Source organism: Aquarana catesbeiana, linkage group LG06 (genome assembly GCF_042186555.1).
Source record: "Aquarana catesbeiana isolate 2022-GZ linkage group LG06, ASM4218655v1, whole genome shotgun sequence".
Taxonomy (NCBI): Eukaryota; Metazoa; Chordata; class Amphibia; order Anura; family Ranidae; genus Aquarana; species Aquarana catesbeiana.
In genome coordinates, this window is record NC_133329.1 from 374,222,303 (window position 1) to 374,237,316 (window position 15,014).

The window sequence follows — 15,014 nt, forward strand, 5'->3', positions numbered from 1 at the left end:
TGAAAATAGGTAAGTATATACAACTTTATTTTGAGTTTTGGATAGAGCGGAGAAGCATTAAAAACCTTTTTTATTGGCCTTTTTTTTAAGACTTCCCTCATTTCTTGTCCATCATACTGGATGGGAGCTGGAATCTGGAACAGCCACACAAACAAAAAAACTCTCAAGGAAGTATACATTTTTCCTAATCAAAAATGTATTTCCTTAAAAAAAAAAAGTTTTTGTGGGTGTTCTTAAATATAATTTATAGGCTGTATGTTTGTGATGTTCCCATTCACACAGCATAACAAAAAAAAATTAAAAATATATATTTCTTACTTTTCTAGTTTTTTCTGATCAGGTCTATATATGGAACACTATAAGCAGTCTTTATTGTTCAGAATAGCTTGCAATATGCAGTTGGGTTACAGATTTTGGAAAGTTTTTTTTTTTTTTTTACGGGTACATTAACATTAAAAGGCGCATTAACATTAAAAGGTACGTGTATCATTCAAGCCTTGAGCTCTCTAAGCTTTTATTTGAACACCAAGTGTGCACATTTAGTTTACAAGTAGGCACTATCCCAACTGATTTTAAAATTTAGTATTATGGAAAAACACCTGTGTGAATGGAGCCTTATAAATAAAGCTATGAATTGCTATATTAGAGAGGGTTGGGTTTCCCCTACTAATAAATCACTATAAAGAAATTGACAGTTGTTTGACTTGGGCTGCAGAACTGCTCTAAGCAGATTAGTTGGTTTATAGGGGGTTGGGGCAAATGATGTCACAGAACTTGACATCGCGGCATTGTTTAAAAGCTTACAAATTTCCATGCACTGTGTAGTAAGATTATGTCCTTATGCAGGGTATCCCATTGTTGCCAACCATTTTTTTTTTTCATGCGAAAGAGTTATGGAGAAAATTTTATAGACACATATCTGTAACAGCAGATAAAGACCTATTCATGTACAAGCTAAATCAGTAGTAAACTCACGATATGAACTTGTACCAAATACGTATTCATTTTTCTTTGTATTCTTGGGCATATTTTATTTTGTTAAAAAGTTTTAAAACAAAGCAATAAAAGAAATATGCTTTGACAACATAGACATGCAAACAATTGTCAATTATGGACAAAGGCAAGAAGGAACGGGGAAAAAATGCAGTACCACACTCCTGAAATGCAGGCCTTGCATCAAAAATGTCAACAGCTATTTAAGAAGCCTTATTCTTTGCCTTCCAGACAGGATTTAAAGCAGTAGTAAACTGCGGCAGTTAAAAAAGAACAAAACACCTGTAAGGCAATTGCATAATGTGCTAATATTCACCGCTTACCTGTAGGTAAAAATCACAAAGCAGGCTTTTCCTCGGCTTTAATATATGTTTTTGTGGGTGTGTAGATAATACACTTTTTCAAGTGACACGTTATAAGACAGTGTGGTACCATTCTCTGAAGGCAGAGGTTTCCATTGTTGTCCATTACTTTGATAACAGAAACCAGCCAACATTCAGTATGTGTGTATGGCAGCTGGTCCAACCGATGCCGGCTGTTTGGTTGGCTTCTGTCGAAGGGGTATGACCGAAAAAGGTCTGCCGATCGGCATCCAAACAGCCATTGGCTGAGAGCGCTGACCAGTGTGTTCTCGTTGCTGGGTTGGAAAAAAAAAAAAAAAACTTTTATAGTGTGTACCAGTCTTAAAAGGTCCTGTAGCTAGTTGGACGCTCCATCCTTTCTGTGGGCATCTGTAGAGATGGCAAAGTAATGGTGGTGATTTCTGGTTGGTTGTTATGAGCTACTGAACCCTAGCGGCTTGATGTCTGAAAGTGTTGTCTCTCACTCATGACAACTAAATTCCCCCTTCTTTATTTACTCTGACAGTAAAAATCTGGTTTAGGGGGGTAACAAAGAAACTTTTCCTCCCAACCCTTCACATTTGATCCACAGTTACTGGAATAAGCCCTTCTCTGCTCCTGCTTCTACAAAAGCCTGGCGTGAAAATCCAATTTTTTCCCTCAAATAAGGAATAAAAGGGTCCTAGTTGCCCTGGCAACAGATTTATTTATTAGAGGATAGGAGTAAAATTAGCTAATATACCACATACCTGCACATCGACAAACTCCTATTTCAGCTTTAGTTGACAATTAAGTCCTGGACAGCTACAGCCAGGGGTTAATGTTACTCATTAGGAGAACTGGGTCATTACGGGGAAATCAAACTACTTACTGGAGGCTGGAGAAAATGCAAAATTCAGCATCTCAACTAGCGAGATTTTTATGTTAATTAACCTTCCTTCCCTCGAATTTTATATATACATAAATATATCCGTCTATACATGCAGGGCCGCTCATCAGTTAATTAAAAAAAAGAGAGAGAAGTTTACTTCTCTCTTGTTATTTTTTTCACTAGTCTTTGAAATGGTTTCATTATTTCATAGCAAATGCTTGTGTCTATATGATGAGCAAAACGGGTATTAAAATTAAGAAGAGGCACATCATGGAAATCAGTTTGATCACAGGGGAATGAGCAAATAAAGCTGAGGAAATGGAAATAAATAAGCTTTGCTAATACCTCACCTAAGGAGTGCAATCTAAGCCCGGCAGAGCCAGAGAATTTCGAGGTGTTTTGTGTGCATGTGTGTTTATACACGACTTGACCTTCACCGACTGAAAGTTTTTCAAGAACTTTGCGGAACTTTTTGTTTGTTGTTTTTATTATTCTGCTCTCAAGGTGACTTTTCGTAACTTTTAATTACAGCAGTGGGCGTTGAAGGATATGTTCAAGAGCAACTAAAGTCATTTTGTATGCTGGTAAATATCGCCACCTGAATGCTACTACCAAATTAGAAGACCTGAAAACAAATTGCTTAAAGAGACTTCACTTAGGCCAAAAAATCCAAGTACAAAAATAACCCCTTCCTAGACTGTGTATCCAAAATATAACCTACAATAACAACATTATATAATGTATACATTTACATATAAAATATACATTATATAATGTATACATTTTATTACATTATTTTATATATATATATATATATATATATATATATATATATATATATATGTGTATATATATATATATATATATATATATATATATATATATATATATATATGTATATATATATATATATATATACAAACACAGTGCATCTATCTATACACTATCTCACAAAAGTGAGTACATCCCTCACATTTTGTCCTGTGGTCTGATGAGACCAAGATAAATGTATTTGGTTCAGATGGTGTCAAGCGTGTGTGGTGACAACCAGGTGAGGAGTACAAAGACAAGTGTGTCTTGCCTATAGACAAACATGGTGGTTAGAGAGTCATGGTCTGGGGCTGCATGAGTGCTGCCAGCACTAGGAAGCTAAAGTTCATTGAGGGAACCATGAATGCCAACATGTACTGTGACATACTGAAGCAGAGCATGATCCCCTCCCTTCAGAGACTGGGCCACAGGGCAGTATTTCAACATGATAACGACCCCAAACACACCTCCAAGGCAACCACTGCCTTGCTAAAGAAGCTGAGGGTAAAGATGATGGACTGGCCAAGCATGTCTTCAGACCTAAACCCTATTGAACATTTGTGGGGCATCCTCAAACGGAGGGTGGAGGAGCTCAAGGTCTCTAACATCCACCAGCTCCGTGATGTCGTCATGGAGGAGTGGAAGAGGACTCCAGTGGCAACCTGTGAAGCTCTGGTGAACTCCATGCCCCAGCTACAGGCATCATTCAGATATCGTCTTTTAGAGCCGGCGATTCCCTACACCATAAGAATGATCATAGCGGCTGTTCAACCGCTTGATCAATCTTACAGGCAGCGTGAGGGGACGACCCCCCTCCAGCCACACTCCGGTTCATCCACCGACTCACCCCTGCCATCAGTGAGTTGGACAATGGACCCGCCGGCCCCGGATGCTGATGATAGAGATTTCCGGCGGACCAGATGGTCCCTGTAGTCTCTATGATCGTGCTTTCAAACAAATGTCGCCGCCTCGGCTGGGAAGCCGAGATCTTTTATTTATTTATTTATTTATTTTTTATTTCAGGCTTCCCAGCCTAGAGGTGAAATGTGGGGTCTTATTGACCTCATATCTCACTGTAAAGAGGACCGGAAGTGCTTATTCCTATTACAAGGGATGTAATAGGAATAAAAGTGATCAAAAAAGTGTCAAACTAGAAAAAAAATAAAATTAACAATAAAAATTTTTATTTTAAAAAAACCCCTGTCCCCGTGTGCTCGCACGCAGAAGTGGGTGCATACGTAAGTCACGTAAGTCATATGTAAACGGTGTTCAAATCACACATGAGGGGTATTGCCGTGAACCAGTGTTAATTTTGGCAGCAAATTTTGATTTAGTTTAAGTCTTATGCCACGTATAGACTTTTCGACCGGACTGGTCCGACGGACGCGACAGACCAAATCCAGCGGACAATCCGATCGTGTGTGGGCTTCACCGAACCTTCAGCGGACTTTTCCAGTCGCAAATCTGATGGGTTTAGATTTGGAACTTGCTTCAAATCTTTGCGTCGTAACTCCGCCGGACCCAGAAATCCGCTCGTCTGTATGCTAGTCCGACGGACAAAAAACAACGCTAGGGCAGCTATTGGCTACTGGCTATCAACTTCCTTATTTTAGTCTGGTGTACGTCATCACGTACGAATCCGTCGGACATTGGTGTGATCGTGTGTAGGCAAGTCCGTTCGTTAGAAAGTCCGTCGAAAGTACGCTGGAAAGTCTGTCGGACCAGTCCGGTCGAAAAGTCCGACCGTGTGTACACAGCATTAGGACTAAAATAGCATTTTCTTTTTAGTCCCATTTTAGTCTTCTGCAATTTTTTAGTTTTAGTCGACTAAATCTCCAGTATATTTTAGTCGACTAAAACTCATTGTAGTCATCTAAAATCTAATGGTTGTATTTAAATTGTAATGCATTAGTTAACATTTCTCTACAATTTCCTACTGCTGGAGTGAAACATTTCATATGTTATTATTTATGGTTTTGAGGTATGAACATGCACTACAAACCAGTGTTAATTTTGAAGTCAAATTTCAATTTAGTTTTAGTCTTAGTCTTTTGACTAAAATGGCATTTTAGTTTTAGTCCCATTTTAGTCTTTTGACTAAAATGCCATTTTAGTTTTAGTCGTATTTTAGTCATCTCAATTGTTTTAGTTTTAGTCGACTAAAATGTTTTAGTCGTCGAAATTAACACTTCATGAACGTTAGAGCGAGAGCAATAATTCTAGCCCTAGACCTCCTCTGTAACTCAAAATATGCAACCAGTATAAAAAATTTTAAAGCGTCGCCTATGGGGATTTTTAAGTACAGAAGTTTGGCGCCATTCCACGAGCGTGTGCAATTTTGAAAAGGGACATGTTAGATATCTATTTACTCAGCGTAACATCATCTTTCACATTATGCAAAAAAATTGGGCTAACTTTACTGTTTTGTTTTTTTTAAAGCATGAAACACAAAAAAAAGTGTTTAAAAAATTGCTGCGCAAATACCGCTGCGAGATACTGTTGCAAGACGGCCATCTTATTCTCTAGGGTGTCTGCTGAAAAAAATATATATAATGTTTATTGGTGCTATGTAATTTTCTAGCAAAAAAATTATGATTTTTACATGTAGGAGAGAAATGTCCGAATTGGCCTGGGTGGCAAGGGGTTAAGAGTCTGCAAAGCACCGAGGGGGTCAGGGGCATTTAATGCAAAGACTTTATGGATCAGGAGTACATAATGCACAAAATGCAAAGGTCAGGTGTGCATGACACACCTTGTGCAGGGGTCAGGATTACAAAATGAAGAGAGTGCAAGGGGTAAGGGGTGTGTTACGCCCAGAGTGTAGGGGTCAGGAGAGTGCAAAATTCCACCTAAAATTAACACTCTCCCCACTTCCCCTCTAAACACCCCTTTACGGCCAGTTCACACCACATGCAGTCCAGCGCGTTTTTTTTCTGCATCAAAAACGCATGGAAAGTAGGTTATATGGTTTTCAATGGCATAGTTCAAACCAGTGCTTGCAGTTGCAGTGCGTTCCGGTTCCAGAAAAAAAAAGTAGAACATGCTGCATTTTTTCTGCACTGGACTGTACTGGAACGATGTAAAACGCATCAAAGACGCACTGGAATGCACTAGAATACACCTAAATGCACCAAAAACGCACTGCAACACACTTGTCCTTATTTAGGGATAAGAAAAAAGCGGGGGGAAGCACTGCATCAAAAACGCACTGGAACGCATCAAAAATGCGCATGCAGAAAAGCACCTGGAACGCATCTGGACTATGAACTGGCCCTAAAGAAAAAAATCCAGCACCAATCTGCATACAAATATTCCCCCTCCTCCTAGTACAACCCCCCTCCACCCCACCTTCTGGTGAATCTCCCCCTCCCAGCACAATTCTTTGCTCATTCCTCCAAATCCCCACTCCCAACACAAATTCTCTTCCTTCCTTCAAATTCCCCTCTCAGCACAACCCCCCCTACACAAATCCTTTTCATCCTAAATCCCCCATCCCATCATAAGTCTTCTTCCCCCAAAATCCCCTCTCCCAGCAAAAATCCTCCCCATCTCCAAATCACGTGTCCCAGCATAAATCATCTTCCTGCCCAAATTCCCCCTCCCAGTACACATCCCCCCCCTTCTCAAGCCCACCTCCCAGAACAAATTCTCCCCCACCCCCCTCAAATCCACCCTCCTAATACAAATCCTTCCCTAAATGCCTGCACCAGCACAAATCCTCTTCCCTCCCCCCCAAAATCCCCTTCCAGCACAATTTCTCTTCCCTCCCCCTTGAAGTGGAGTTCCAGGCATTTTATCAAACCCCCCCCCCCCCCCCCACGTTCCTGATCACTTTCTCTTATCTACTTGGCCTTTTTTTTTTTTCCTGCAGTGCAAATACCTTTTTTGTCTTGCAAATCCTCTGTTTCCGCAGTACCTCGCCGCGGCGAGGTGCGTTATGTCCGCCCGCCTGCCCATTGGCTCCTGGGATAGGAGTTAATGGGCATCCATCGCTTGTAGCATCGCCGCACTTTGTACGATATGCGCATGCACAAAATCGGGAGGTGCATCTTGGGTAGCCAGCAGTGCCGTATCCCGGAATGGGATACCAGTGGGCTTCAGATGCCTACACTGAAGATGGGAGCAGCAAAGTGAGTTTTTAAAAAAAAATTGGTATAACACAGTGATGGTGAACCTTTGCACTCCAGGTGTTTTGGACCTACATTTCCCATGATGCTCATGCATTCTGCAGTGTAGTTGAGCATCATGGGAAATGTAGGCTCAAAACATCTGGGGTGCCAAGGTTCACCATCACTGGTATAGCGTAAGGTGCAAACAACACAGGGTTTTTTTTTTTTAATAAAGTCTGAAACTCTGCTTTAATCACTCCTCCCAGCACAAATTATCTTACCTCCAAATCCCCTCATCCCAGTACATACACCCTTCCACCACAAATCCTGTTACCTCCATGTTATTGAATCCCCCGTTCAAATTCCTCCTCCCTCCCTGAACTTTCAGACCTCAAATACACGATAGAATGCCTGGAGATTTTCTTCCTCCCTCATTGCCCTTCCTGTTGTGTCATGTGACATGGATGAGCCTTGGAGCAGCTTCCCTCAGCTCTAAAGTCTTTTGCTAGCGAACATGGTGATCATGGTGGCACCTGGGACATAATATAGAAGATGAGAGGCATGTGTCCTGGGTGCCCAACCTTAGCCATGCCCCGGCCAGCAACTACCATCAAGAGATGCCAACATAAAAAAAAATGAAAATACCTGTTGGGTAGAAAATACAGTTCTGCAGTTATCTTCTTTCCTTAAATTTGGCGGCTGATCTCCCCACCTCTGGTCACATCTGTCTAACAAGGATTGCATTCACTCTCATTCCTTTGAACTAGAACTGGAAGCAACTCTCCAGTTATAGTAAAAGCTACAAAGTGGATATTGCACATCTATGCCTATTATTCCTTAAAACTGCGTTTAAAACTCTTTTTCCTTTTAACTTCTCTGAAACTGCAAACAGTAGCCGAGAGCAACACAAACCAAGTGCCTGGGTGTCTGAGCACAGTTATTACCTGGAGAGGAATATCCTGTGAACATGGAAACAAGCCTTATAAGATCTGGGTAGTAGCTGAGATGGCCATGTGAACTCTGACAGACACTATGGGAAACCTTAATTGTGTAATGATCAAAAGAAAATGGCTCCCAGCAACAGAACACTTAGAACCCTCTCCACAGTCTTTCAGAGCATAGCCAGGGTTACAGGGCAAAGCTTTAAATGTTTCTGCAATACCTCCAGCCCCCAAAACCAAAATATGATATCCTTAGAACAAAACCTCATGTCTCTGGTGGGTTTTCCTAAGTAAACATGTTTTCTTCTTTGTTTTTGAGGGAGCATGATAAAGACCCGGAGACCTTCTTTAAAGTCCTGAGGAAACTTAAAGAGATGGAGCTGCTTTTCTCTGTGTCGGTGCTCGGGGAAATGTTTACTGATGTTCCAGGTATCTTTTTTTTTAATGATTGTTTTTATACAGTTTAACACTATGTATTTTTTTCTAAATGTGGTTTTCTACTGTTTTGCAAATCCAAAGAATGTACAGGCTCCCTGAGGTAACTGGCAAAAGATTTCTCCATTTTGAAATATCTCATTCTTCAGTTTGACGCACATTATGAAAACTTCTAATTTTGTATTTCTGTCCATAGAACATGTTGGACTGATTCTTGGACAAGAGATGGTCCTTCTTTGTTTATTTAAGGACGGTAGGATATTTCTCTCTTCTTTGGCAAATGCATTTAATAGATTAAATGCTGATTGTCTGGGAATGAGAGGGAAGCCGTTAAGTGAACCTGTATGCTGAGCCAGTTTTATATAAATTGGGACCCTTGGCAAGAAACAAATTTGGGCCCCCTTGGCTGGAATACTGCAGGCCTTATGGCATGACTCATTCAAAGAGAAAACAATGCTCTGCTCCCTTGTGTCTTTCTACCTTTTTGATTTTATTACCTTTTCTGAATACGAATTTTATCAAAACCTGCAATAATACACCATTGGGGCTAATTTACATTTTCTTTAACTTAAACAAACATTAAAGTGCCTACTGCTTCAACATGCTTTTATGATGTGTTTTCGTTGCTTCTGTGATGCTTTTTTAAGCTTTAATGAAGCTTGGCAAATGCACTGCTTGTGTTGATTTTCTATTTGATTTAAATGAGCCCAGTAGAACCCCAGCTCAGTAGTACCCCTGTTCAGCATGTCCCCAGCTTAATAATACCCTTGTTTAGCAGATCTCCAAGCTTATTAGTACCCTCGTTCAGCAGATCCTCTGCTCAGTAGTACCCCAGCTCTGCTGATCCCCCACTCAGTAGTAACCCCCAGCTCTGCTGATCCTCTGGTTTGCTGATCTTCCTCCCTCTCTGGTCCCTGCTCACGTCCTGCTATATTGCTCCCATGTTGCTCACCACATGTGACATCTGCTAATTTCTCCTGCTCTGGTCCGCCAGCAATGCTGATCTTCTGCCGCTCAGTCCTCTCTCTCCGGTGCCAGCTCACCTGGTATAGTGTTCCCATGTTGCACACCACCTGTGCCCTCTGCTAGTTGCTCTGCTCTAGTCCGGACCCTGCTCACCTTCCTGCTGCTCAATGCTGCACACCAGATGTGATGTCTGCACTAGACATCATTATTCAAAATAAATTCATTCTTTTCCTCAAAATTCTACAAACAATACTCCATAATGACAACGTGAGAGAAGTGTGTTTGAAATCTTTGCAAATTTATTAAAAATAAAAATGGAAAAAATCACATGTACATAAGTATTTACAGGCTTTGCCATGACACTCAAAATTGAGCTCAGGTGCATCCTGTTTCCACTGATCATCCTTGAGAGACCTGTAGACCGCTGAGACAGGATTGTATTGAGGCATAAATCTGGGGAAGGGTACAGAAAAATTTCTGCAGCATTGAAGGTCCCAATGAGCACAATGGCCTCCATCATCTGTAAATGGAAGAAGTTTGGAACCACCAAGACTCTTCCTAGAGCAGGATGCCCGGCCAAACTGAGTGATCGGGGGAGAAGGGTCTTAGTCAGGGAGGTGACCAAGATGGTTACTCTGATAGAGCTCCAGAATTTCTCTGTGGAGAGAGGAGAACCTTCAGACCTGTATGATAGAGTGAGGAGATGTAAGCCACTCCTTAGTAAAAGGCACATGACAGCCCTCCTGGAGTTTGCTAAAAGACACCTGAAGGTCTCAGACCATTTGAAACAAAATCCTCTTGTCTGATGAAACAAAGATTGAACTCTTTGGCCTAGATGGCAAGCATCATGGCCAATACCATCCCTACAGTGAAGCATGGTGGTGGCAGCATCATGCTGTGGGGATGTTTTTCAGTGGAAGGAACTGGGAGACTAGACATGATCGATGGAAAGATGAATGCAGCAATGTTCAGAGACATCATTGATGAAAACCTGCTCCAGAGCACTCTGGACCTCAGACTGGGGCAAAGGTTCATCTTCCAACAGGACAATGACCCTAAGCACACAGTCAAGATAACAAAGAAGTAGCTATGGCACAACTCTGAATGTCTTGAGTGGCCCAGCCAGAGCCCAGACTTGTACCCGATTGAACATCTTTGGAGAGATCTGAAAATGGCTGTGCACCAATGCTCCCCATCCAACCTGATGGAGCTTAAGAGGTTCTGCAAAGAAGAATGGGAGAAACTGCCCAAAAATAGGTGTGCCAAGCTTGTAGCATCATACTCAAAAAGACTTAAGGCTGTAATTGGTGCCAAAGGTGCTTCAACAAAGTATTGAGCAAAGTCTGTGAATACGTATGTACATGGGATTTTTTTTGTTTTAAATTTTTATTAAATTTGCAAAAAAAAAAGCTTATGCCGGCCCTGAGGAATGTGGATCCCTGAGCAATTTTCTAGTTTGATTACCCCAAACACTGACTTGCCTGTATGCCTTTTTATACTTGCCTTAGAGGTGGGGTGTTTGCGGGTGATCCACTACATAGTAATTTCAAGAGAATACCCAGCGCTTCAGGAACAATAATAAAAGATGAGTAATATACTGCAGATACAGTATTGTGTCCAATGAATTGTCAAAATTACCAGCTGTGTGTCTTCTTCTTTGTTCACCTTTGCTTCCCAAATATTTTCAACTCATCATGTGGCACCCAAAAGAAAATCATATAGTGTAGTATTTATAAATGAATGCAAACAAACATATCTATATTGTGCTCACATGTGAATATAGCAACATCAGTGCACCACCAGTGGCAAAGTCTTTACCCACCACTTGAGCAGCCAAATAATCAAATTAAAACTGCATATCATTCCATTCCAGGTAGGTCAGCGGATCAACAACCCTTGGTATTCCTCCTCTCAGTATAACTCAAAAGAGAATGACTCAAAATAGTGTGATACTGTAAAGATTAATACTGCAAACCATATGAATAAATAAATCATGCACATATTTCAACCAATAATAAAGTGCAGACCTGTGATTCCCACACCATATGCCAGGTTAATGTGTACTAACCCCTTACCAGAGGTAGGTCCTTTAAGGCACAAAATGTGGTAATCTTAAATCTCGCTTCCAATCTTCTCAACAGTAATACCAGCCATACAATGAAGTGCAAATCTATGATTCCCACATGCCTGCCACCTTTATATGTTCTGAACACCTTACCAAAATGGATCCTTTAAGGCAGTGGTTCTCAACCTCAGTCCGTAACACCTTCAGCCCCGGAAGATTTGGCTGCTGAATGACCGGGCCATTTTTTGCGATTCGGCACTGCGTCGCTTTAACTGACAATTGCGTGGTCGTGCGACGTTGCACCCAAACAAAATTGACGTCTTTTTTTTCCCACAAATAGACCTTTCTTTTGGTGGTATTTGATCACCTCTGCAGTTTTAATTTTTTGCGCTATAAAAAAAAGAGCGACAATTTTGAAAAAAGCACAATATTTTGTACTTTTTGCTATAATAAATATCCCCATTTTTTTTAAAAAAAGCAAATTTTTTCTCAGTTTAGACCGATATGTATTCTTCTACATATTTTTGGAAAAAAATCGCAATAAGCGTATATTGATTGGTTTGCGCAAAAGTTATAGCGTAATAGCGGCAATCTGCAATTTTTATCGGGACTGCGACATTATGGTGGACACTTAGGACACTTTTGACACATTTTTGGGACCATTGGCGTTTATACAGTGATCAGTGCTATAAAAATGCACTGATTACTGTAAAAATGTCACTGGCAGGGTAGGGGTTAACACTAGGGGGCGATCAAGGGGTTAACTGTGTTCCCTGTGTGTGTTTCTAACTGTAGGGGGAGGACAGACCTAGAGGGGATGACAGATCGTGATTCCTGACTATTAGGAACTCACGATCTGTCACTCCTCACAGAACAGAACAGGGATTTGTGTGTTTACACACACACGTCCCTGTTCTGCTTCCATGCCCACGACCGCTCGTGGCCGGCGGTCATCTCAACCGTCGGCCATGAGCATCGGCATCCCCGCAGTGCAGCAGGTGCGTGTGCGCCTGCAATCCCTAACTCGCGAGCCGACGTATAGCTACGGTGATTTGCGGGATCGTGCCGACCTACCGCAGTATAATGACGGCGGCTGGTCGGCAACCGGTTAAAGAGGAACTGCAGTCTGCTCACATAGTCTGTAATAAAAACATCTTTGCCATTCTGAAGCTTCCCTCCAACCACTTTGCATATTATTTTATATATACTGTGATTCTGTACTTGTCAAATATGCTGCAGAAATCCCCCTCCACTAAGTCTGGCTGCAACCATTTTAACTGTGGGCAGCTGAAGCTGCTGCCTGTTCACTTCCTGGATTTACACAGACACACCTCTAGCTTTGCAGCTCTCATTACCCCCCTCCCTTCATGGCAAATTCTCAGGAGAGTTAGAGAAAGAGAGCTGTCCATGATGTCATAAGCCTAGGCTTTTTACCAGACAAGAAACAGGAACTGGGCTGTATAACGTATTTACTGGCAGAAAAAATGTTTTACTTTCCAAAGTTAAAACAAGGGCAAAAGATTTAATAGATGGAAAGTTGAAAAAATTACTGAAGTTCTGCTTTAAGTACCCCCAACGTGCTATTTTTTGGGAACTTCCCTTAGATAAAATAGCTCTTATCAATACCATGTCATTGATATTGATTTAAAGCAGCTGTGCAAAGTAAAGGAAAACCTGAAAACATGGACCGTTGAGGGTACTTGAGGACTGAGGTTGAGAACCACTGCTTTAAGGCACAAGGTATAGTAATCTAAGCCTCTCTCCTGGTCTTCTCAATATTCAGCCTCTCCATAGATCAATAAAGGACGTGGAGAAAGCAAAAAGAGCTCATATGCCGCGTACACACGATCGGAATTTCCATCAGAAAAAACTTGGATGGTTTTTCCGACGGAATTCCGCTCAAGCTTGCCTTGCATACACACGGTCACACAAAAGTTCTCTGAACTTTCGACCATCAAGAATGCGGTGATGGACAACACTACGACAAGCCGAGAAAATGAAGTTCAATGCTTCCGAGCATGCGTCAAATTGTTTCCGAGCATGCGTGATTTTTTGCGCATCCGAATTGCATGCAGACGAACGCATTTTCGGATAGGAACTTTTCCTGACCGAAAAATAGAGAACCTGCTCTCAATCTTTTGCTGGCTGGAATTCCGCCAGCAAAAGTCCGATGGAGCATACACACGGCTGCATTTTCCGACAAAAAGCTCTCATCTGAGTTTTGCTGGCGGCATTTCCGATCCTGTGTATGCGACATTAGTGTAGAAAATCCCATTAAGAGCTTTAAAAAAAGTAATAGCAGTTTCCTATGGTGCCTGCATTTTGGCAGGATTTTTAATGTTAATTGTTCAAAAATGGAGTTACAGGTCTACTTTCTAGTGAACCTATAGCATAAACTCATGTCTAACCTTCTGTGTCCCTTCTGTGTCCCCCCTGCTACAACAATTCATGGTTGCAGATCGATTGGTCTTGAGGTATCTGCTGAAGGGACTAGAGGAAGTGACACTCAGGCAGAACCAAGCAATTAGCAGCTCTGCCCTGAAGTTGAATTTCACATTTGGCAACGACCATGTGACTGATTTCTGTGCAGTGGTCACATGGCTGGCCATTGGTGGCAATCTGGAGAACCTTCTTCTTCAGAAGCTTTAGATATTATTTATTTTTATAGCGTTGTAAGACCACTGCAGCAGGAAGATGGTAGCCGTGTTGGAGGAATTATGGAGGCCAATTATGGAGGAAAACTGACATGGAACAGAGGGTTGCTCTATAATGTGCACTGTAGGCCACATTCTTAGCCAAGTGTCAGGTCAAGTGTAGATGGAGGCAGTTCTGAAAGCAGCCATACACCTTCAAGTAGAAGTTAAACATTTACTGATGCTGGCGGAGATTTACTAAAGCTGGAGCACTCGAAATCTGGTGCAGTTCTGCATAGTAGCCAATGAGCATCTAACTTGAGCTTGTTCAAATAAGCTTTGACAATAAAACCTGGAAGCTGATTGGTTTCTATGCAGAACTGCACCAGATTTTGCACTCTACAGTTTTAGTAAATCAACCCCACTGAGTCTATCATTACACACTGAACAAAGCTGAAATATATGCACCCGGTGAACTTTGAACTGATACATTTACTCATGTCAAAAGCTGGCATTATATTTATATCGAGCATGACAGATCGACATTGTATATTTATTATAGTGAGGCCTTCACAATATGCTTTCTACTACCACTAGACAACATGCCGCTGATAAAATAGCAGTATAAGCGCCACATTCTTTATTTGATTTCAGCCCCGTATTTTCCTTATAGAGCGTTGACTTTGTTCAGCAGCTTTTTTTTTTTGTGTTGGTGACCATCTGCAAATTTTCCAGAACAAACAGGGGCTAGAATCCCTACAATACCTGAGCCTTTACTGCTGTAACCCCCATGGATTCCCCAATTGTCCTAAAACAAAGCAAGAATGTGGGATTTCCTTTGGCAGTGCTG

The 15,014-nt window shown here is 41.4% G+C and overlaps 1 protein-coding gene across 6 annotated transcripts in view; it reads left to right on the plus strand.

Moving 5' to 3' along the window:
- Positions 1–15,014, plus strand: part of GTDC1 (glycosyltransferase like domain containing 1) — a 465,360-nt gene that overhangs the window by 255,576 nt on the left and 194,770 nt on the right. For all 6 annotated transcript variants that reach the window (XM_073634225.1, XM_073634224.1, XM_073634226.1 and 3 more), the window contains exon 6: positions 8,385–8,494. In XM_073634225.1, the coding sequence (XP_073490326.1) occupies positions 8,385–8,494 (110 nt within the window). The remainder of the gene's footprint in view (positions 1–8,384; positions 8,495–15,014) is intronic.